Source organism: Mobula hypostoma, chromosome 4 (genome assembly GCF_963921235.1).
Source record: "Mobula hypostoma chromosome 4, sMobHyp1.1, whole genome shotgun sequence".
NCBI classification, from domain to species: domain Eukaryota; kingdom Metazoa; phylum Chordata; class Chondrichthyes; order Myliobatiformes; family Myliobatidae; genus Mobula; species Mobula hypostoma.
The window spans coordinates 81,059,685-81,081,830 of NC_086100.1; the positions used below are offsets into that span (position 1 = coordinate 81,059,685).

Here is a 22,146-nt window from a genome sequence, read left to right on the forward strand (position 1 = left end):
TATAGGAAGGACACGATAAAGCTAGGGAAGATGCAGAAAAGATGCACAAAAATGTTGCTAGGACTAGAGGGCATGAGTTATAACTGGAAACTGGATAGGCAGGAAACATTTTCCCTAGAGCAAAGGGGGTTGAGGGCTGAGCTTTATAAAATCATGAGAAGCCTAGTGACAGTCTTTTTCCCAGAATAGAGGAGTCCAAAATAGGACATAGGTTTAAGGTGAGGCAGGAATGATTTAAAGGGACTTGCAGATGGTGGTGGAAATTCGGCCCTGATGGAATGAGCTGCCAAGGGAAATGTTAGAGTCCCATATAATTATAACGTTTAAAATAAATTTGGACAACTTCATGGATAGGAAAGATTTGAAGTGATGTGGGCCAGATACAGGCAAATAAGGTTAGCATAGATAGTCATCTTGGTCAGCATGAACAAGTTGACTAAAGAGCCTGTTCAGATGTTGTATGACTCTACTGAGTATAAACTTTGTCTTAAATGTACAGAGTTTTTTTCTATACAAATTTTATTTGCCTATTTTAAGACAAATTTAACTTTGTGCTGAATAGCATTTAGGAGACTTGCATAAAACCCATTGACTGTTTATCTTGATGATGCCTTCCAAATGATTAATTGCAAGTGTTTATCTTCAATTATAGAGTGCCTTTCATTTTCTTAAATTAAGATAGTCATTCTCAATTATTTGCTTTCAAAGTTTAAAATGCTTGTGAAAAGCTCTGGGAAAATAAAATAGAATTGTACTGATATAGAATCTCTACTAATGGTTCAAATCTCTAGAAGGGTTTGGCAGTTAAATAGCTCTCAGCCTTCATTTGGCAATTAAACTTATTAATCACAATTTTCCCCCAGTGCTAGTGATCTAATAATGAAAGTGGACGCTCTGTTGTCATCCAAATCCAAAGGAGAGGCAAGGGTTGACCTCCAATTCTTTGAAGAAAGATTGAGGTAAGCAGCAGCTGGACAATTTAAAATGCTGTATCTAATATTTCACTCAGCTAGATGTCAATTGTGATTTTATTTTTTATAAAATTCTTTCTAATGATTGAATCAAAATTTTGACCATTATTTCTTACTAGTGCAATTAAATTACGGCCAAAAGAAGATCAGGTTTACTTTGAAGTAATGGCCATAACTGACCCTGTGACCAGAGATGCTCAGCGACTTGCCCCTTTCCTGCTGGTGAGTGGTGTTGGTAAAACTGCTTTGAAGTTATCTCCCGTCTTTTCTACTGTGTCCTTCTGTATTCATCACTTTGTCTTTTCCTTCCTTTGCATAAATTATTGTCATTAGAAATTTCTGCATCACGTATGGATTAATGCTTAATTTAAAAGAAAAGTCATTTGAGAATACTCAGCCCATTGGCTTTAACAGTATCTGTTCACCAGGTTGAAGTTGGGAATTTTGCAGTAGGAGTCAAGGGAAGTATGGCTTGGGGCAAGGAATAGAAGAAATGAGCATATGCATTAATGTCAATTTTTTTTGTGTCTGTTTGCAAAGTCAGTTGATCCACCTTCAATTCTTGTTAGTAACTAACGTGTTTAAGAAAATATCGATTCTGCACTGTTAAAGTCATTGTAAGGTAGCAATCATAAGATTAGTATAATTCTGAAATATGTGACTCATAAAGTATGAGACTACAGTGCTGAACCTTTATCATGCTTGATCATTCTACAACTGGAGACCCGTGTCCGTTTCTGCTCATTGAGATATGAAGAAAGCAGCTAATAGAGTTGATATCTAGTACTGGAAATGTAAACTCTATAGAGAGCTCAAGGCGCATCTTTGATTGAGGAGCAATTTTTTAAAAATGTAAGTATATTTAAAGACATAAATCCAGAGCACTGTTTCAAATTGAGCAACTTGATACAAGGAAACTTGGGTTTAATGTAGATGCCATATTTTGACGCTAGGTTTGTGCAACATTTGATGAGGAGCATGATGGAGGTAAAAGCAATGGAATGAAAGTACAGTTTGATGAAAACATAGATTGAGATGGAATAAGTGACATCTCACATTTGTCCTTTTGTAAATGCAAAATCTATCTTGGTCAAATAAAATTACTGATACAAGATGTTAATCTTCATAATATGAATTTAATTTTCCGGTCTACTTCAAAGGTGTATTTCATTAACCTTGCTAGTTATGCTGTGAAGCCATAAATGTTGCCAGCATAGAAGACTGGGTGAGCCCACTACCTCCTTCAGCTCTTAACTAATGCTATTTCAGAGGTAGCTTCATTATTCAACATTCGCCATAGTTCTGCATCTTCCTCTTTTTCATATGTTAGTTCAACAAAACATATAAAATGTCTTCAATTTTCAGGTTTTAAATCAATTGATCAACATGAATCTTCGAGTGTTTATGAACTGTCAAGCAAAACTTTCTGAAATGCCTCTGAAAAGGTAAAAATTTCATCTGCATCAGCTAAAGCAGCTGTTTTTGACTGAGGGATATGCTGATTCAAGTGGGAAAACTGCGAGTATGGTATATATTTGCATTTTTCGAAGCTGAAGAATTAATTTAAAGTAAAGATTTTACCTCTAGTCATACTGTAAGGCTACGTAACATCATTACAAGTGAATACTGTAGACAGTGTAATAGAAATATTATGTTGGTATTCTGATAAAAGAATGATCTTTGAAGAACAAGGTTGAAGAGATTATCTAGCAGGACTTTTATGCATTTTCTCAGCAGTGATGTGGTCTTTTTGATGCACTTAACTATTTTCTTTTGCATCAGTTATGATTTAAGTTGGAAGAATTGTATTTTGATTTTCATTAAAAATGTATGAGTCCCCTTTACTGCTTTAACATGAAAGTAGTTATTCTTGATCTCCACTGGTATTCAACTCTGGATTATTGCTGGGTCTGCGTTTATGAGCAAGTAATTATGTAAAATGTATATTAAATATACGGTACATAATACTGCAAACAGAATGTGCTGAAAGGGCTAATTATCCTTAATAACCTTGGTTTCTGATTCACTCATGGATCTTGATATTGATGAATAAAGTGCCAGCCCACACTGGGATTTCCTCCATCTGTTCAAAGAAACAGTTTGAGAAAAAAAACGTTATCACATTTTAGCAGGCATAAAAATGTACATGAAATATATGAATTTGGATCGAGTGTAGGACACTCGGCCCCTCAAGCCCACTCTGCAGTTTAATAGGATCATGGCTATTTGGCAGCAACTCCTGAAAACTCTGCATATAGATTCTAATGGGAATCAAAATGCATTTTGTAACTTTAAGCAAATTATGACAAATGCTTGTGATTGTTCCTTGTACAAAAAACAATTAACAACAGTTGTGCGTAGACCAGCATACAAATGAAAATATGAAATATAATAATAAGAATGTTTATATCAAATGGATTTTTTCAATAATTTTGATTCATCGTGTTCTCTTTGAAAAAACCTAGTTCTTCAAAGGATTTTTGGAATTGTATTCAGAGCCACAAACCATTTAGCATAGATAATTTCAATGTTGGCAAGGAGTCAAAAATATCTAATTAATAATATGGAAATATTACTTCCAAAATATTTTCAAGAAGTATTAGTATTTTATGGCATTATGAATAATTTGTAGACCATAATTGGTTTATCAGATTAATGTCAGGATAATTTCCCTCATTTGCAAGCTGAAATCAAATAAAAGACATTTGTCAGAATAAAGTGTTCGGGCCCATTCTAAATGCAAATAGGAGGCTAATTCTGTTTAAGATTCCTTTTCCAAAACCATACTGAGTTTGCTCTATTACTGTTTTTCCAGATACTTGCTTTCCAACCTAACAATCCTCAAAGGATATGTTTTAGTCTCCTTCTAGAAAGATAAGTCTTAACATCTTGTCTTATTACAAAGACAAACAGAAAAAGATGCCTCACCTGAACCCTTCATTAAGATTGAAGTTCATCTGTAGTAAAAAATGAAAACAGTTTTCCAATTTACACATATAAAAGTTGCTGGCGAACACAGCAGACCAGGCAGCATCTCTAGGAAGAGGTACAGTCGACGTTTCGGGCTGAGACCCTTCGTCAGGACTAACTGAAAGAAGAGCTATTAAGAGATTTGAAAGTGGGAGGGGGAGGGGGAGATCCGAAATGATAGGAGAAGACAGGAGGGGGAGGGATGGAGCCAAGAGCTGGACACTTGATTGGCAAAAGTTGATTTCCAACTTACTGTCCTGTGTATAGCACTGGAATGTGGGCTGGACTCGGTTTGGGATTCTAATTTATGCACAATCTCGTTTTTAGGTTAGGATATTTCTTTACAATATACTGAACATTTAAAAAGGTTGTAGTTGACAGTAGTTAATATTTGTTTTTGATGGACTCATTTGTAGCCGATTTTAATATTTTTCTGTAAACCTGCTTTAATTACTGGAATATATCTGTAGTTTGTTGTTTACTGTCTCTGATAATAGCAAAATATTTCCAAAAATATGAACTTTTCCTTGAAATTAAATGGGTGCCAGATTGTAGTACTTTGACTAGTGATTGCACACCCTAATATGACTTGCCATTGTGAAGATGCGGTGAAAGTCGGGTTAATTCGGTGTGGGTCTGGGTTGCATTGGAAAAATAGTAGATTATGTGGTGGCAGGTGCAAAAATGTCTCCCGAGTGGGAATGATGAAGTTCAATCAAGGATAGGAAGGGTTGGGTTCAGTGTAGTTCAAGAAGGTCATGGATCAAGGTGAATGTTAACTGCAGGGAATGGACAGAAGGAGGTGTGGTGCTGCCTTGGTAAACCAACAGAGGTTGGGTGGTGTCTGGATTTAGAAGGTGGAGGGTTTTAGGCAAAGCTACAGAATGGGGGTGGTTGTTATGGGAGAAGAGTTCAGTGAGCATATCACTTAATCAGAAGTCAGATAGAGGCATAGCGTCATGGAGAAGTACAGCACAGAAATAGGCTTTTCGGCCCATCTAGTCCATGCCGAAACCATTTAAACTGTCTACTCCCATCGACCTGCACCTGGACCATATACCTCCATATCCCTACTATCCATGAACCTGTCCAAGCCTCTCTTAAATATTGAAATCGAGCTTGCATGCTCCAGTTGCGTTGGCAGCTCCTTCCGCACTCTTATGACCCTCTTTGTGAAGAACTTTCCCCCCATGTTCCCATTAAACTTTTTACCTTTCACCCTTAACCTATGACCTTTGGTTGTAGACCCACCCAACCACAGTGGAAAAAGCCTGCTTACATATACCCTATCTGTACCCCTCATAATTTTGTATACCTCCATCAAATCTCCTCCCAATCTTCTACATTCTATATTCTATATCTATTTCAAGCGGTACCAATTTTTATTTCGAAATCCTTTTTTGACGCTGTTGACTCTTAAAATTTCTTCATATATATGGCAGAATAAAAATCCTAGGCTAAGTAAAAAATACTTAGAGAAGTATAAAAAGGATGCTGGTCTGGCATTGCCGAATTTAAGATTTTACTACTAGGCAATTAATATCAGATATTTAATATTTTGGACACAGGATTTGAATATAATCCCAAGTCCACAATGGGTAAACCTTGAATGTGAATCTGTACAAGGGTTTTCATTGGTTTCTATTTTAGGGACTTCGCTTCCCTTTGCTCTTTCCAAATTGAATAAACAAATGGTTAATCCAATAATTAAATATACATTACGAATATGGTTTCAATTTTGTAAATTTTTTGGTTTGAGCAAATTTATTTTATCAAGCCCTATTATATCTAATTTTTTTCCCAACCCTCTGTTATGGATCAAGCTTTTTTGGTATGGAAAATGAAGGGTATAATATGTTTTCGTGACTTATTCTTGGATAACTATTTCATGTCTTTTGAAGAGTTGTCTAGTAAATATAGCTTGCCCAGATCCCATTTTTTAGAAACTTTTTAAATACTTATGCAACGTACTTTTCTGACTTCGTATCCAACTGATATCACGAAAAAAAATTTTAGGTTTAAACCCGTATCAGAAGGGTTTAATAGCAACTATTTATGATATGATTATGAAAATACAGCCAGGTATATCTGATAAAATTAAGAATGAATGGGAAAGGGAACTCCAACTTCTCTTACCTATAGGGAGAAAGTTTTCCAATTAGTTAATACTTGGTAGTGTGGAGGAGCAGAGGGATCTGGGGGTACATGTCCACAGATCCCTGAAAGTTGCCTCACAGGTAGATAGGGTAGTTAAGAAAGCTTATGGAGTGTTAGCTTTCATAAGTCGAGGGATAGAGTTTAAGAGTAACGGGGTAATGATGCAGCTCTATAAAACTCTGGTTAGGCCACACTTGGAGTCCTGTGTCTAGTTCTGGTTACCTCACTATAGGAAGGATGTGGAAGCATTGGAAAGGGTACAGAGGAGATTTGCCAGGATGCTGCCTGGTTTAGAGAGTATGCATTATGATCAGAGATTAAGGGAGCTAGGGCTTTACTCTCTGGAGAGAAGGAGGATGAGAGGACACATGATAGAGGTGTACAAGATAATAAGAGGAATAAATAGAGTGGATAGCCAGCGCCTCTTCCCCAGGGCACCACTGCTCAATACAGGAGGACATGGCTTTAAGGTAGGGGGTGGGAGGTTCAAGGGGGATATTAGAGGAAGGTTTTTTTACTCAGAGAGTGGTTGGTGTGTGGAATGCACTGCCTTATTCAGTGATGGAGGCAGATACACTAGTGAAATTTAAGAGACTACTAGACAGGTATATGGAGGAATTTAAGGTGGGGGGTTATATGGGAGGCAGGGTTTAAGGGTCGGCACAATGTTGTGGGCTGAAGGGCCTGCACTGTGTTGTACTGTTCTATGTTAACTCTTCCTCTATATGTGCTAAACATGTGTTGAGACAATTTAAGGTGGTGCATAGGGCTCACATGTCTACATTCTAAAGAATACAGTTCTAACCTATTCACTCTTTCCTTATAAGTCAGGTCCTCCAAACCCGGCAACATCCTTGTAAATTTTCTCTGCACTCCTTCAAACCTGTTTACATCTTTCCTATAGGTAGGTCACCAGAACTACACACAATACTCCAAATTAGGCGTCACCAATGTCTTAAACAACTTCAACATGGCATCCCATCTTCTATCCTCAATACATTGATTTATGAAGGCCAAAAGCTTTCTTTATGACCTTATTATGATGCTTTTATAGTAACACTGAAGCATGCCTCACAAGGGCAACTAAGGCCTGCTTCTGTACACACAGATAGTAAGAAGGCACTGTTGGATATGAAACCGTAGGTGAAAGTTCCAAAGAGGCTTTATTTGTACATTGACTACAGTCGTATGTAATCAAGGGCCTGTGTGCATTAATCATCAGGCATATAAAAAACACAGATGGAAAAGTGCATCTCATAGTAATCTTCATCTTACATTTTATTTTTCTGTTGAAATTGAATCATGGAGCTCACAAAAATGTGACACCAAGCAATTTGGTTTCTAAATGCTGCTGTGTGTCATTCACTATTGCGTTAGATTTAGTGGTGCACATTACTTGCTTGCAAATGGCAAATAAATTTATAAGCTTTGATTTAAGACATTTTTGCCTTGAAATTTAACGCTGGTCAGCCGATGTGCTACATGTACTCTGCTTTTGAAATTTACTTCTGTTCTAGTCAGTGAACCAGAGAAAATGTGCTGCTACTATAAATGATATGCTTTCTGCAAGGGAGCGAAATTCTAGGTCATCAGCTTACATTTTGTAAGAAATATGTGGAGGTAGAATTCAATGACTTTAAAGAAATATCTCCTCTTTATTTTGTAGCATTTACCGTTACATTCTGGAACCCGAAACGACGTTCAAAGCAGATGGCACTTTTGCACCTGGCCCAGTTGCCAAATTCTTGGATATGCCTCAATCTCCTCTCTTCACACTTAACATCAACACTCCTGAAAGCTGGATGGTAGAATCTGTACACACCTCGTATGATCTTGACAATATTTATTTGGAAGAGGTATGTCTAGATGAGCTTTTTACATCTATGAGTATGATCAATTATATGGATGTGGAGTATAGTCGCTGTCATCTCCACAATCCTGATTGAAAAGTTATAGAACCTGGGCCCCTGTACATCGCTCTGCAGTTCCTAACCGGAAGACCACAATCTGTGCGGATTGGTGACAATATCTCCTCCTCATTGATGATCAGTACTGGTGCACCTCAGGGGTGTGTGCTTAGCCCACTGCTCTACTCTCTCTATACCCATGACTGTGTCGCTAGGCACAGATAAAATACCATGTATAAATTTGCTGATGCTACAACCGTTGTTGGTAGAATCTCAGATGGAGACAAGAGGGCGTACAGGAGTGAGATATGCCAACTAGTGGAGTGGTGTCGCAGCAACAACCTGGCACTCAACGTCAGTAAGACAAAAGAGCTGATTGTGGTCTTCAGGAAGGGTAAGATGAGGGAACACACACCAATCCTCATAGAGGGATCAGAAGTGGAGAGAGTGAGCAATTTCAAGTTCCTGGGTGTCAAGATCTCTGAGGACCTAACCTGGTCCCAACATAACATAGTCAGAGGCTTTTTCCTAGGGCTGAAGTGGCTAACAAGAGAGGGCACAGTTTTAAGGTGCTTGGAAGTATGTACAGAGGAGACCTCAGGGGTAAGTTTTTTTACACAGAGAGTGGTGAATGTGTGGAATGGGCTGCCGGTGACGAAGGTGGACGTGGATACAATAGGGTCTTTTAGGAGGCTATTGGATAGGTACATGGAGCTTAGAAAAATAGAGGGCTATGTGTAACCTTAGGTAATTTCTAAAGTAAGTACATGTTTGACACAGGGCCAAAGGGCTGGTATTGTGCTGTAGGTTTTCTATGTTTCTATATTGATGCAGTTATAAAGAAGGCAAGACAGTGACTATACTTCATGAGGTACTTCATGAAGAGATTTGGTATGTCAACAAATACACTCAAAAACTATAGATGTACCCTGGAGAGCATTCTGACAGGCTGCATCACTGCCTGCTATGGGGAGGGGTGGGGTGCTACTGCACAGGACCAAAAGAAGCTGCAGAGGGTTATAAATTTAGTTGGCTCCATCTCGGGTACTAGCCTACAAATTACCCTGGACATCTTCAGGGAGCAGTGTCTCAGAAAGGCAGCATCCGTTATTAAGGACCTCCAGCACCCAGGGCATGCCCTTTTCTCACTGTTACCATCAGGTAGGAGGTACAGAAGCCTGAAGGCGCACAATCAGCAATTCAGGAACAGCTTCTTCCCCTCTGCCATCTGATTCCTAAATGGATATTGAACCTGTGAACACTACCTCACTTTTTAAATATACATTATTCCTGCATTTTGCATGATTTTTAATCTATTCAATATAGTTATATTGTAATTGATTTACTTATTTATTATTATTTTTTCTTCTATATTATGTATTGCATTGAACTGCTGCTGCAAAGTTAACAAATTTCATGACACCTGCCGGTGATAATAAACCTGATTCTGATTCTGAAATAAAGGAGGCAACTGACACTGGTGCAGGATTATTTTGAAAAGAACATAGAGAAGTGGATATCTATATATTTGTTTTCTTTAAAAAATCTTATCTGGTGTGAACAAAGTTGTGTTAAAACTATTTTAACTTAGAATCAGAATCAGGTTTAATATCAGTGGCCAATGTCCTGAAATTTGTTAACTTAGCAGCAGCAGTGCAATGCAATACATGACGAATATAGAAAAATAAATAAATTACTATGTTAAATAGATAAATTAAAAGTAGTAGTGCAAAAATAGAAATAATTAAAACAGTCAGGTAGTGTTCATGGGTTCAATGTCCATTCAGAAATCGGATGACAGAGGGGAAGAAGCTGTTCCTGAATTGCTGATTGTGTGCCTTCAGGCTTCAGTACCTCCTTCCTGATAGTAACAGTGAGAAGGGAGCATGTCCTGGGTGATGAGAGTTCTTCATAAATGACGCTGCCTTTTTGAGGTACCACTCCTTGAAGATGTCTTGGATACTATGGAGGTTAGTACCCATGATGGAGCTGACTAATTTAACAACTTTACGTAGCCTCTTTCAATCCTGTGCAGTAGCCCCACCCCCACTCCCATGTCAGAGAGTGCTGCAGCCTGTCAGAATGCTCTCCACTGTACTTCTGTAGAAGTTTTCAAGTGTTTTATTGATCATGATTACTGATCATTCCAGATAGGAACTCTGCATTGAATTTGGGGTTCAATATCTTATATGATGTGGCGCATGGCCAAGTGGTTAGGACATTGGACTAGCAATCTGAAGGTCGTGGGTTCGAGCCTTGGCCAAGGCAGCATGTGTGTCCTTGAGCAAGGCACTTAACTACACAATGCTCCAGTTTACCCAGCTGAGAATGGGTACCGGCAAAAATGTTGGGTGTTAACCTCATGATAGACTGGTGTCCTATCTGCGGGGGAGGGTCTCGTACTCTCAGTCGCTTCATGCCACGGAAACCGGCATAAGCACTGGCCTGATGGGCCACAAGGCTTGTGACAGACTTTAATCTTATATGATGCCAATTCTAGGAGATGGTACTTAATAGATTTATTCAAGGATTGAGAGACTTCAGTCATGTTGCAGAATGAAAGAAATGAGCATAGTCTGCTATGGAGCAGAGGATGTGAAAGGATAAATTTACAGAAAGGCAGAAATTGGAGGGGTTCTAGTTGAGAAAAAAAAGAGAAACTGTTTTCATTGATGAGTGAGTTTATAACCAGAAGGCATGAATCTTGGATAGTCAACAAAATAACAAAGGCTGGGATGAGAATTAATTGCACACTGAATTGCTATCATCTGGAAAACACTACTTGAAAAGGTGGAAGTGAGTTCAACCATGACTTCCAAAAGGAAATTAGATGTATACTCCAAAGGAAAAAACAAAATACAGCTTGTGGAGAAAGAGAAAAATATGCATTAGAAGTGGCACAGAAGTGAGAGATGTCTTTTCCTCTGCAGTAATGCACTATCCATAGTTGAACTAGCTTTTCCAATCACCAGGAATGAAGGCTTAGTTGCACAGGAACTCTACTGCAGTCAATGGGGTGTGCTGCAATGTTACGGAGACTGGGACTAATGATTGTTTTGGTTGTAGTTCACTCCATCAAGCTTAACTGTGACTAGGGTCCATGTCGGATACAGCCATGGATATTTTCATTGTTTTGCTTTGTTCTTTTTCCCCAAGGTGTATCTGAGAGTTTGGTTAGGAGGTGGAGGTGGGGAAGAGAATTGCCTTGGATTGCATCTGTTAGAAAAAGCGAGGGGTAGCAGTGGGATGCAGGGATTAGCAGGTTGTGTGGAATGAGAAAGTTAGGAGAAAGGACAGACGTGTTGTTGTTTGTTGAGCAGTGCATTAGGATCAGCTGGGAGTTACAAGGGTAGCAGGTTCTATTAAGCCAGAGACTGAGCAGAGGGATATGGCTTCAGAAGCTGGGAAATGGTACTTTGAGTCTGGCAGTTTGCAGGTTGCAGTGGAGGGTGTTTGGAGCTCAGGGCCCAAGTATATATCTGGGATTATTTGAGCTAGTTGTTTTTTTGTGGTGTTGTGTTATGTACTTAGCCTCAGTGTTGCAAGAAATGGTTTGTGTTGTCCTGGCATTGCCCAACAACTGGGAAGTGTGTTGAAACTCCCTGGAGTACTTCCTAAAGGAGTACTGAATTCGGAATGACATCTTCCAATTTGTCCCTAATGCTGTGATTCTTTTGGGGTGGCGAAAGCAAATTATACCAGGGGCTTACAGTTGCAAGAAAAAGTTTTTGAACCCTTTGCAATTACCTGGTTTTCTACATTAACTACTCATAGTAATAGCCTGTTTCCGTGCTGTAATTGTTATATGGTTATATGGTTATAAAATGTGGTCTGACCTTCATCTAAGACAAATGCAAGCTGCCTAAACTAATAACACACAAAGAATGGTACTTTTTATGTCTTTATTGAACACAATGTTTAATCATTCACAATCCAGGCAAAGGTATGTGAACCCTTGTATTTAATAACCGGTAGAACCTCCCTTAGCAGCAATAACCTCCACCATATGTTTCCTGTAGCTGCTGATCAAACTTGCACAATGGTGAGGAGGAATTGTGGCCCATACCTTTGTACAAAACTGCTTCAGTTCATCAATATTTCTGGAATTCCTCACAGGAGCAGCCCTCTTCACAACGTGCCATAGCATCTCAATTGGGCTAAGGTTTGGACTCTGACTTGGCCATTCCAAAACACAAATTTTCTTCTTTTTAAACCATTCTCTTGTTGAATTGCTGTTGAGTTTCAGATCATTGCCTTGCTGTCCAGGCCCTGACAGTGCAAAGCAGCCCCAAACCACAATGCTCCTTTCACTACTGGGATGAGAATTTGGTGTTAGTGTTTTCCTCCAAACATAGCAATGTGCATTTCTGCCAAAAAGTTCAACTTTTGTCTTATCTGTCCACAGAACATTGTCCCAGAAGCTTTCTGGAATATCCAGGTGGTCTTTTGCAAACTGGAGACATGCAGCAATATTTTTTTGGAGAGCAATGGTTTCCTCTGTGGTGTCCTTCCATGAACACCATTCTTGTTCAGTGTATTTCTTATAGTGGACACACAAACAGAGACTTTAGCAAGTTCTAGAGATTTCTGCAGGTGTTTTTCAGTTACCCTTGGTTTTTTTTTCATCTCCTTCAGCATTGCACATTGTGTTCTTGTTGTGACCTTTGCAGGATGCCCACTCCTAGAGAGAGTAGCAGCAGTACTGAATTGTAGACTATTTTTCTTACTGTGGATTCATCAACATAAGAAAATAAGACATAGGAGCAGGAGTAGGCCATCTACCCATCAAACCTGCTCCGCCATTCATTAAGATCATGGCTAATCTGACCACGGACTCATCTCCACCTACCTGCCTTTTCCCCATAACCCTTAATTCCCCTCCTATGCAAAAATCTATCCAACCTTGTCTTAAATATATTTACTGAGGTAGCCTCCACTGCTTCATTGGGAAGAGAATTCCACAGATTCACCACTCTTTGGGAAAAGCAGTTCTGCTTCATCTCCATCCTAAATTTAGTCCCCCGAATCTTGAGGCTATGTCCCCTAGTTCTAGTCTCACCTACCAGTGGAAACAACTTCCCTGCCTCTACCTTATCTATCCCTTTCATAATTTTATATGCTTATATGAGATCTCTCATCCTTCTGAATCCCAGTGAGTACAGTCCCAGGTGACTTAATCTCTCCTCATAGTCTAACCCTCTCATCTCTGCAATCAACCTGGTGACTCTCCTCTGCACCGCCTCCAAAGCCATTATATCCTTCCTCAACTAAGGAGCCCAGAACTGCACGCAGTACTCCAGGTGCGGCCTCACCAGTACCCCGTCCAGTTGCAGCATAATCTCCCTGCTCTTAAATTCAGTCCTTCTAGCAGTGAAGGCCAACATTCTATTTGCCTTCTTGATAGCCTGCTGCACCTGCAATCCAACATTTTGCGATTCATGCACAAGCATTGTCAAGTCCTTCTAAACAGCAACATGCTGCAATCTTGTACCATTTAAATAATAATTTGGGGCCAGCTGGTGGCGCAACGACATTGACGCCGGACCTGGGAGCAGAGGTTCCTGGGTTCGAAACTAGTCGGGTCCGCTCCCGAGCACACTTTCCATCCGTGCCGGGTTGAATGTTGAGAACGCAACTCGACCTTGTAAAACAAGAGAAAATACTGTGAAAAATGTCTGGGTGAGGAGTGGTGTGTCACACAGTCTCTCTCTCTCTCTCTCTCTCTGCACTCGCACGCACGCAGGCACACGCCACATAAATAAAGAAATAAATAAATAATCTGATCTTCCATTTTCCCTTCCAAAGTGGATGACCTCGCATTTACCAACATTGTACGCCATCTGCCAGAAACCTTGCCCACTCACTTAACTTATCTCTATCTCTCTGCAGACTCTCCATATCCTCTGCACAGTTTGCTTTTCCACTCAAATTAGTGTCATCAGCAAACTTAGGTACGCTACACTTGGTCCCCTCTTCCAGATTGTTAATGTATATTTTTGACAGTTGTGGGTCCAGCACCAATTCCTGCAGCACACCGTTCACCACTGATTGCCAACCAGATAAACACCCATGTAGCTCAACTCTATGCTTTCTATTAGTTAACCCAGGGGTCCCCAACCTTTTTCACACTGCGGACCGGTTTCGTATTGACAATATTCTTGCGGACCGGCCGACTGAGGGGAGGGGGGCGGTGGTGGTGGTAGAGTTGCCAACGGACAACAGTAGCAATCAAATACGCTGGGTTTACCTCGTGAAAGACTACAATGACCATGAAGCCTTGCGCGGGCACCAGTGCGCATGCGTGTACGTTTTTTTCTACAAATCGTTTTTGGCGATTCTGTTCGGGGGGGAGGGTGGTGTTAATCATGACCAGAATGTCAGTGATAAGTGGCTAATACACTCAGTTTCCTTTCTAAAAGGGTTTATCTAACGAATTTAATATTAAACACACAGTGCATATTTTCCTCGCATGAACATAGTGATAAGTCAATTATCAGGGGAGCTTGAAGTAAGTGTTGAACAAACTTCCAGTAGAAGTGGTAGAGGCAGGTTCGATATTATCATTTAAAGAAAAATTGGATAGCTATATGGACAGGAAAGAAATGGAAGGTTATGGGCTGAGTGCAGGTCAGTGGGTCTAGGTGAGAGTAGCGTTCGGCATGGACTAGAAGGGGAGAGATGGCCTGTTTCCGTGCTGTAATTGTTATATGATTATATAAGTCAATAGCATCATAACATTTTAAGTAACATTTGGATATTAAACACACAGCACATATTTTCCCCATATGAACATATAAAATCATTGCAACACACCAATATCGCTAAATCAGTGGGAGCCCTGGGCTTGTTTCCCTGCAACAAGACGGTCCTATCGAGGGGTGAAGGGAGACAGCGATACTCGAAGGGGGTTCCTTTTGTCCAGTCTATTCCGCAATTTAGTTTTTGTTGCATTCATTGCAGAGATATGTTGGGAATGGAAGCAACATTTTCAGTGCTTTCGTGGCTATCTCAGGATATTCAGCCTTGACTTTGATCCAGAATGCCGGCAGAGATGTTATGTCAAACATACTTTTCAGCTTGCCGTCATTTGCAAGCTCGAGGAGTTGATCTCCTTCCCGCGCTGACATGGATGACGCGCGGGTAATAACCTCACATGCGTAATGGCTCAACAGTGGATGTGACAGGGAATGAGGAAAGGTGCAGCTGACTCATATCGCCAAATCATATCGCTTCCTCGCGGCCTGGTAGCGCATGCTTTGCGGCCCGGTGGCTGGAGACTGCTGAGTTAACCAATTCTTTATCCATGCTAATAGATTATCCCCTATTCTATGCATCCTTATCTTATGGATAATTCTTTTATGTGGCACCTTATCGAATGCCTATAGATGTTAAAGTAACTGGCCTACATCCTTTTTTGAACAGTAGTGTGACATTCACTGCCTTCCAGTCTGCTGGGACCTGCCAGAGTCCAGAAAATTTTGGTAAATTAACACCAAATCCTGAACTATAACGTCTGCAATTTCTTTCAGTACTCTGAGATGCATTCCTTCAGGACCGGGGAACTTGTCTATCTTTACACCCACAAGTTTGCTCAGGACTACCTCTCTAGTGATAGCTATTGTATCAAAGTCGTCACCTCCCATCACATCCATAACATCCCTCTTCAGCATGTTAAACGTGTCCATCACCATGGAGACCAAAACAAAATAGTCATTCAAAGTCTCGGCCATATCCTCACTACCCAATATTAATTCCCGTTTCTTGTACTCCAAGGTACCTACGTTCACTTTGGCCACCCTTTTCCGCTTTATAAAACTATAAAAACTTTTACTCTCCATTTTTATATTTTGTGTTAGTTTATTTTCATATAATCTATCTTCCCTTTCTTTATTGCTTTCTTAGTGGTTCTTTGCTGCTTTTTAAAGTTTTCCCAATCTTCCAGGTTCCCACTCCTCTTGGCGACTTTGTACACACGAGCTTTCAGTTTGATGCCTTCCTTTATTTCCTTAGTTGTCCATGGATAGCACTCTCCATCCTTACTGTCCTTGCTTTCAACTGGAATATACTTTTGTTAAGCACTGTGAAAAATCTCTTTGAAAGTCTTTCACTGATCTTCAACTGTCCCACCATATAGCCTGTGTTCCCAGTCTACCCTATCCAACTCCTCCCTTATCCTGTTGTAGTCTCCCTTGTTTGAGCATAATACACTGATTTTAGATCAACTATTGCACCCTCCGTTTGTATGAGAAACTCAATCATACTGTGATCACTCTTTCCAACTACAAAATTTCTAATTTTACTTGCCTCATTGCACAAGATAGTATGTTCCCTTGTAGGTTCAGTAACATGTTGTTTAAAAAAGCTGCGTTCTCACTCAGGTCCTTAGAATTGTTTTTGTAGCCTTTTGCAGCTTCATGCATCCTTACAATTCTTCCCCTAAGGTTCTCTGAAGGTTGTTTTGATTGAAACATGGTGCACAGAAACAGATCTTTCTTGAGAAGAGCAGGCTCTGTCAGTAACCTGACTTTGTGTGTCTTTTTTATAGGGTAGGACATCTCTAAAACCCACACCTCCAATCTCATCTCATTGATTGGAACATCTGACTCCAAATAACTTTTGTAGAAGGCATTACCCCAGAGGTTCACATACTTTTTTGAACCTAGTCTGTGATTGCTTAAATGGTGTACTCAGTATTGAATAAGTACAATTGTTTGTGTGTTGTTATTTTAGGAAGATTGTGTTTGTTTATTATTGTGACGTAGTTGAAGATCAGACCACACTTTATGAGTAATTAATGCAGAAAAGCAGGTAATTGCAAAGAGTTCACAAACCTTTGCTTGCAATTGTATGTAGTCTGAATTTTACAAGTGATGCAAGAGTTTAGAAAAACAGTTGTCATATTTTCCCTTAAAACTAATCTTATTTTTTGTGTGCATAACACTGGAAAAAGTTAGCATCGTGCAGTTGATTTTCTTAGCATATAATAGTTTCTGAAGAAGTACAAACCATACAAATCTCTCATTTGGATTCTCATTTTCAGGTTGATGGTGGCATAGCAGCAGAGTATGAATTGGAGTACCTTTTGTTGGAAGGACATTGTTATGATGTTTCAACTGGACAACCACCCAGAGGTCTCCAGTTCACTCTGGGTACAAATGCAAACCCTGTAATCGTAGATACAATTGTAATGGCAAACTTGGTAGGTAGTCAGCGTGCTTTGCAAACATTAATATAAACTTTATTTCAAAATTTTAAAATGTATTCTGTCCTTGGCAATTGTTTGCTGTGAATGTCCATTGTTTAAATCATTTTTCATTAAATGTCCTCCTTTTTCTGGTTGAGTTGAATGTTATTTGCTCTTTTTTGTTCTCCCAATGTCCACGTGGATTTCCTCCTACATTCCAAACATGTACAGTAAGGGTTAGTAAGTTGTGGGCCTGCTATCTTAGCTCAGAAGTTTGCTGACACTTGTAGGCTTTCCCCCAGCACAATTCTCGACTTGATTTGACACAAACAACATATTTCACTGTATGTTTCGATATTTCGATGTACATGTGACAAAGCTAATCTTTAATCTATCCCTTGTGTTCAATATTCTCAATATGCAAATCTCATCGCTTGCAAAATCACAATTAGCTACCTGTGAAATAATTTCTGGAATCCAGAGGCCATAACTCCAAACAAAGTATACACGAGGTGAGAAGCTTTTATGTCATTTGATCTTATAAACTATGACAACGGAAGTCATATTAAGCTTTCAGGAAACATGTTTATAATCCTATTATTCTGGACCTTAAGGCTTTTCAGCTTTGCTTCTACTTCATCTATTCTCTATTCACTTGAACTAGTATACTATCAATTTCTCCACAGCAGGTTTAACCCTTGTGCAGCTGTAGTTCCTGTTTTATCCCACAGCTTTCAGCAAGTGTCCGCCCATTCTGTATTTCAGTACTAAGGCGCACCTACCATTAAAAATAGAATTCATTCTCATGTTGAGTTCTTGTGCCTTTCAAAAACTCTTGGCTGTCTATCATTTGCACATAAGTAATATATTCTTAATCCCCTACTCTTTCAAGTTTCCCTTTTTATTTGGTTTGATGGAGTATAATTTGTTGCAATTAAACAACACAGAATCGCTTAGAGTTTTAAAAGTACTGTTTTAGTTAAATGGGACTGAGTAACTATTGAGTTTGCTTTTTACCTGAAAAAAACCCCAATGTGAACTATAATTAAGGTGACTACGTTGAGGCTAAATATCCATGTTGCTTTTTTGAATAGGGCTATTTCCAGTTAAAAGCCAACCCTGGTGCTTGGACACTCAGATTAAGGAAGGGAAGATCAGAAGATATTTATAAAATTTACAGGTGTGGTATTCCTGAGTCCTTGTTGTAGTTGCAGTCCTTAATGAAGTTGGAGACCTGTGTGGTCTCATAATCACCCAGAGATCCCTCTTTTCCCCTCTCCTTTCTCCCTGGAGTGATCTTTTTGAAGTACTGGCCTACTTCTGGTGAGCCAGTGTGGGAACAGTGCAGTAGTTACTCGTTCTATCAAGAAGCAGTGTCTGTGAAATGATATGTTGGTGTTTAATGCTGTTAAGCAAATCAATAATTATTTCTCAAAGCAATAATTTCCCAATTTCAATATTTTGTTTAACTGCAGCTTCTGATTTCAAAAATATGTGACTTCTTTCCTTTCTCTGAAGATTGTGTTTTTATTTCATTATTCAGTCACGATGGAGCAGACTCTCCTCCTGGTAGTGATGAAGTAACTGTTGTTCTTGACAGCTTCAAAAGCAAAATTATTAAAGTGAAGGTATGCTTATTACAAATATGTAAGTATGGATTAAGAAGGTGAAATGGGGGATTGTTGAAGACCAAACACTGTAAAGTTAGTTCTCAAAGTGTTGGTTTATACTCTGTGTATAATTTTTCTTTCAAATCTGTGTCTTGTATATTATGTAGATTAAAAATCAATAAACCAAGTTGGAATAGTTGGAATAACGCAGCAGATCTGTTTCTCCCTGTAAAGGACTATTTAATATTCAGACCTACTTTTGTTCCAGTGGAATTCATTAAGTAAGCCCTTTCACTGAGTAGAACAATGGGAACATTTAAAGGTCAATAAATCTATTCAAAATTATGTTGATCGAGGAGCTGTTTATAGCATATGGAAGGTAATTTATTGTATGGGTTATGTATATAAATCTGCATTTGTGAAGACCTTATAGCTACTAGCAGTATAGCAAAAGAAGAATATAATTCACTGGAGCTGGAAAAGAAATAGCTGATATAATGGAAACGATTGACTTCTGAAAAGGACAATTCCATTGATGAGTAGGAGTATTGATTTGCCATTAGGGAATCCCTGATCCCAGAGTACATCCAATGAAGCTGATGAACACGCTTCTTCATGGGAAAGTCCAGTAGCAAGTATTTTTAAAGATGATTTTGATTTAAAAACATGAGTTGCCATTTCTCCAAGAAGAGTTGAATTTGTTGTCATTGTCAGTGGAGATTTAACAAATTATTATACATTTGTTTGGTAACAATTCATTAGAAGAAAATGAAAAATTGAGTATAATTTATGAACCAAGGACCAAGTTATGCAGTTCTTGCCTTTCACTTGCCGGCTTGTACTTCTTCCCCTCCTCCCACCTTTTCTTCCGGTTCAATAACAAGATGGGCAGCGCATCCAGTCACAGCGGCCACTCAGGCTCTAACTAATGGATTGTTCGTCCTTTACGTTTTTCTTATGATCGCAGGACATTGCTGGATACTAAGAACGCCAAGTACTGCGAGTCTACCTCACTAGTGAGTTGTTGAAAGCAGATGAGCTCTATTGTGCACAATGTTGTTGCCTGCTGCAGTCACCCAGGGGGATGCCATCAGAAGCCTGGAAAGCACAAGACAAAAGCAAAACCCTTTAGTCCAGCTCACCCGTCCACTTTGCTTTCAAATAATTTGATCGCTAGAAAATAAACTAGATTACCTGTGTCTGAGACTAATCAGCATGAGATGATGAACAGATGTGTGCTCATACTGACAGAAACATGATTCCAGGATACCAACCCTGAAATGGCCCTCCAGCTAGAGGGTTTCATCTCTTTTCAGGCCAACAGAATTCCCATGGTCTTTGACAAGACCTGTGGTGGAGGTGTATGTATGTACGTTAATAAAAACTGGTGTGTGAATGCTTGGGTACTGACGATCCACTCCCATGCTAACTTAAGAATTGTCCTGACTAAATTCTATCAGCATGTTGACTTTGCTACCAGAGGAGAGAACACATTGGACCTGGTTTGTACCAACATCCCAGGTGCATACAAAGCTGCTCCTCACCTCAGAATCTCTGACCACTGACCTGTTATGTTAATTTCTGCATGCCAACCACTGATGAAATGAGTTAAACCAGTTCAGAGGGAGATGAAGACCTTGCCAGAAGGAGCAACTTCAGCATTGCGGATCTGTTTTGAAAACACGGGCGGGAGTATTTTCAAAATTCAAATTACATTTATTATCAAAATGTATACTGTATGCGAACTTGAAATGTGTCTTCTTACAGGCAGCAACAAAAACAAAGAGATCCAATAAAACCCACTAAAAAAAAGACAAACACCCAGTGTGTGGAAATAAAAACAAATTGTACAAAAATTAAGAAGTAAAGAAATAACATTCAAAACTAAAGTTCAATGAAGTGAGTTGACTGCCATGAAAACACTTCATAGTTGCAGCTGATCCAGGAGCCTGTGAGTTGTAGGCTGCAGCCTCAGTCAGCACAGAGATGAGTAAGTCTCGCACAGCAGTGAGCTGAACATGACCCCATTCCTCTCCTCTTGAGAATCCTGCTCTTCAGGGAGTCATCTACCTCTGACCATCACATTAACATCAACGAATGTGTGGGATCTGTGACTGGAGAATTTAATTGAGGACACACCATTGTTAAACACATATATGTGTTACTAAACTCTCCATCTGAGGCAAATCAGAAGCCATGGCTGGCAGCAGAAGTCCAGACCTGGCTGTGAAAGTGGGATTCTTCCTTCAGATCAGGGGATAAGACAGCTTTCCTGCACCATCTGGAAGACAAAATGGGATTATTCACAAAGAATATACACCCCATTTGTGTGTCACCCAAGACACGAGGTGCATGTGGCAGACTAGAACGAACCACATCAATGAAAGTGATGCTTCTCTTCCTAATAGCTGACTGTCTTTTACCTTTGGTTTGATGCACGGAACGATATACCAGCGAGGAAGACGCAAGCCAAGGTCAGCCCATGTAAAGCTACGATTCCTGATAACGTACCCGGTCAGGTGCTGAGGGAGTGTGCAGCCCAGTTAACTGAGGTTCTAACAGACACCTTCAAAACCTCTCTGGAACAGTCCACTGTCCCCTCAGGCTTCAAGGCAGCCACCGTCATCCCAGTGCCCAAGTGACCTCCCTTAATGATTACCATCCCAGTGGTACTGACCTCAGCACTAATGAAGTGATTTGAACAACTGGTTATGGATCACATTAAATCCTGTCTTCTTGCTATATTGGACCCTTTACAATTGGCTTATCACTTAAATCGGTCCACTGATGATGCCATAGCCTCTACACTCCATTCCGTCTTGTCCCACCTGGAAAATGGCACCTCATATGCCAGGATGCTGTTTATTGACTAAAGTTCGGTGTTCCATACGATCATTCCTCAGAAGCTGGTGGGTAAACTGTTGGGTCTCACCACCTCTCTCTGTAACTGGATCCTAGACTTCTTCACAGAAAGACCACTGTTGGTCCGTGTTGGCAGAAACTTCTCTTGCTCCATCACACTGAGCACCAACACACTCCAGGCTCAGCCACTGCTGTCATACTGCTGACTCTTGACTGCATTGCTAGATCCAGTTCAATGGAATCATGAACTTCGCTGATAACACACGAGTGGTTGGCCTCATCGGCAAAGACAACAGGACGGCGTCCAGGGAGGAGGTAGAGCAGCTCCTAGAGTTGTGCGAGAACATCTTAAATTTCAACGTGGACTAGACTAAAACATTGATTGTGGACTTTAGGAAGCTGCAGGTGGACCACTCCTCACTGCACATATACGGGTCCTGCGCAGAGAGAGGGTTAGGAGCACCATGTTTCTGGCAATACACACA

The 22,146-nt window shown here is 39.9% G+C and overlaps 1 protein-coding gene across 2 annotated transcripts in view; it reads left to right on the forward strand.

Annotated features, from left to right (window-relative positions):
• The window catches only part of uggt1 (UDP-glucose glycoprotein glucosyltransferase 1), a 171,753-nt gene that overhangs the window by 109,078 nt on the left and 40,529 nt on the right, over nucleotides 1-22,146 (forward strand). For both annotated transcript variants that reach the window (XM_063046046.1, XM_063046047.1), the window contains 7 exons: nucleotides 864-959; nucleotides 1,091-1,193; nucleotides 2,337-2,416; nucleotides 7,765-7,954; nucleotides 17,046-17,204; nucleotides 18,284-18,369; nucleotides 18,733-18,817. In XM_063046046.1, the coding sequence (XP_062902116.1) occupies nucleotides 864-959; nucleotides 1,091-1,193; nucleotides 2,337-2,416; nucleotides 7,765-7,954; nucleotides 17,046-17,204; nucleotides 18,284-18,369; nucleotides 18,733-18,817 (799 nt within the window). The remainder of the gene's footprint in view (nucleotides 1-863; nucleotides 960-1,090; nucleotides 1,194-2,336; nucleotides 2,417-7,764; nucleotides 7,955-17,045; nucleotides 17,205-18,283; nucleotides 18,370-18,732; nucleotides 18,818-22,146) is intronic.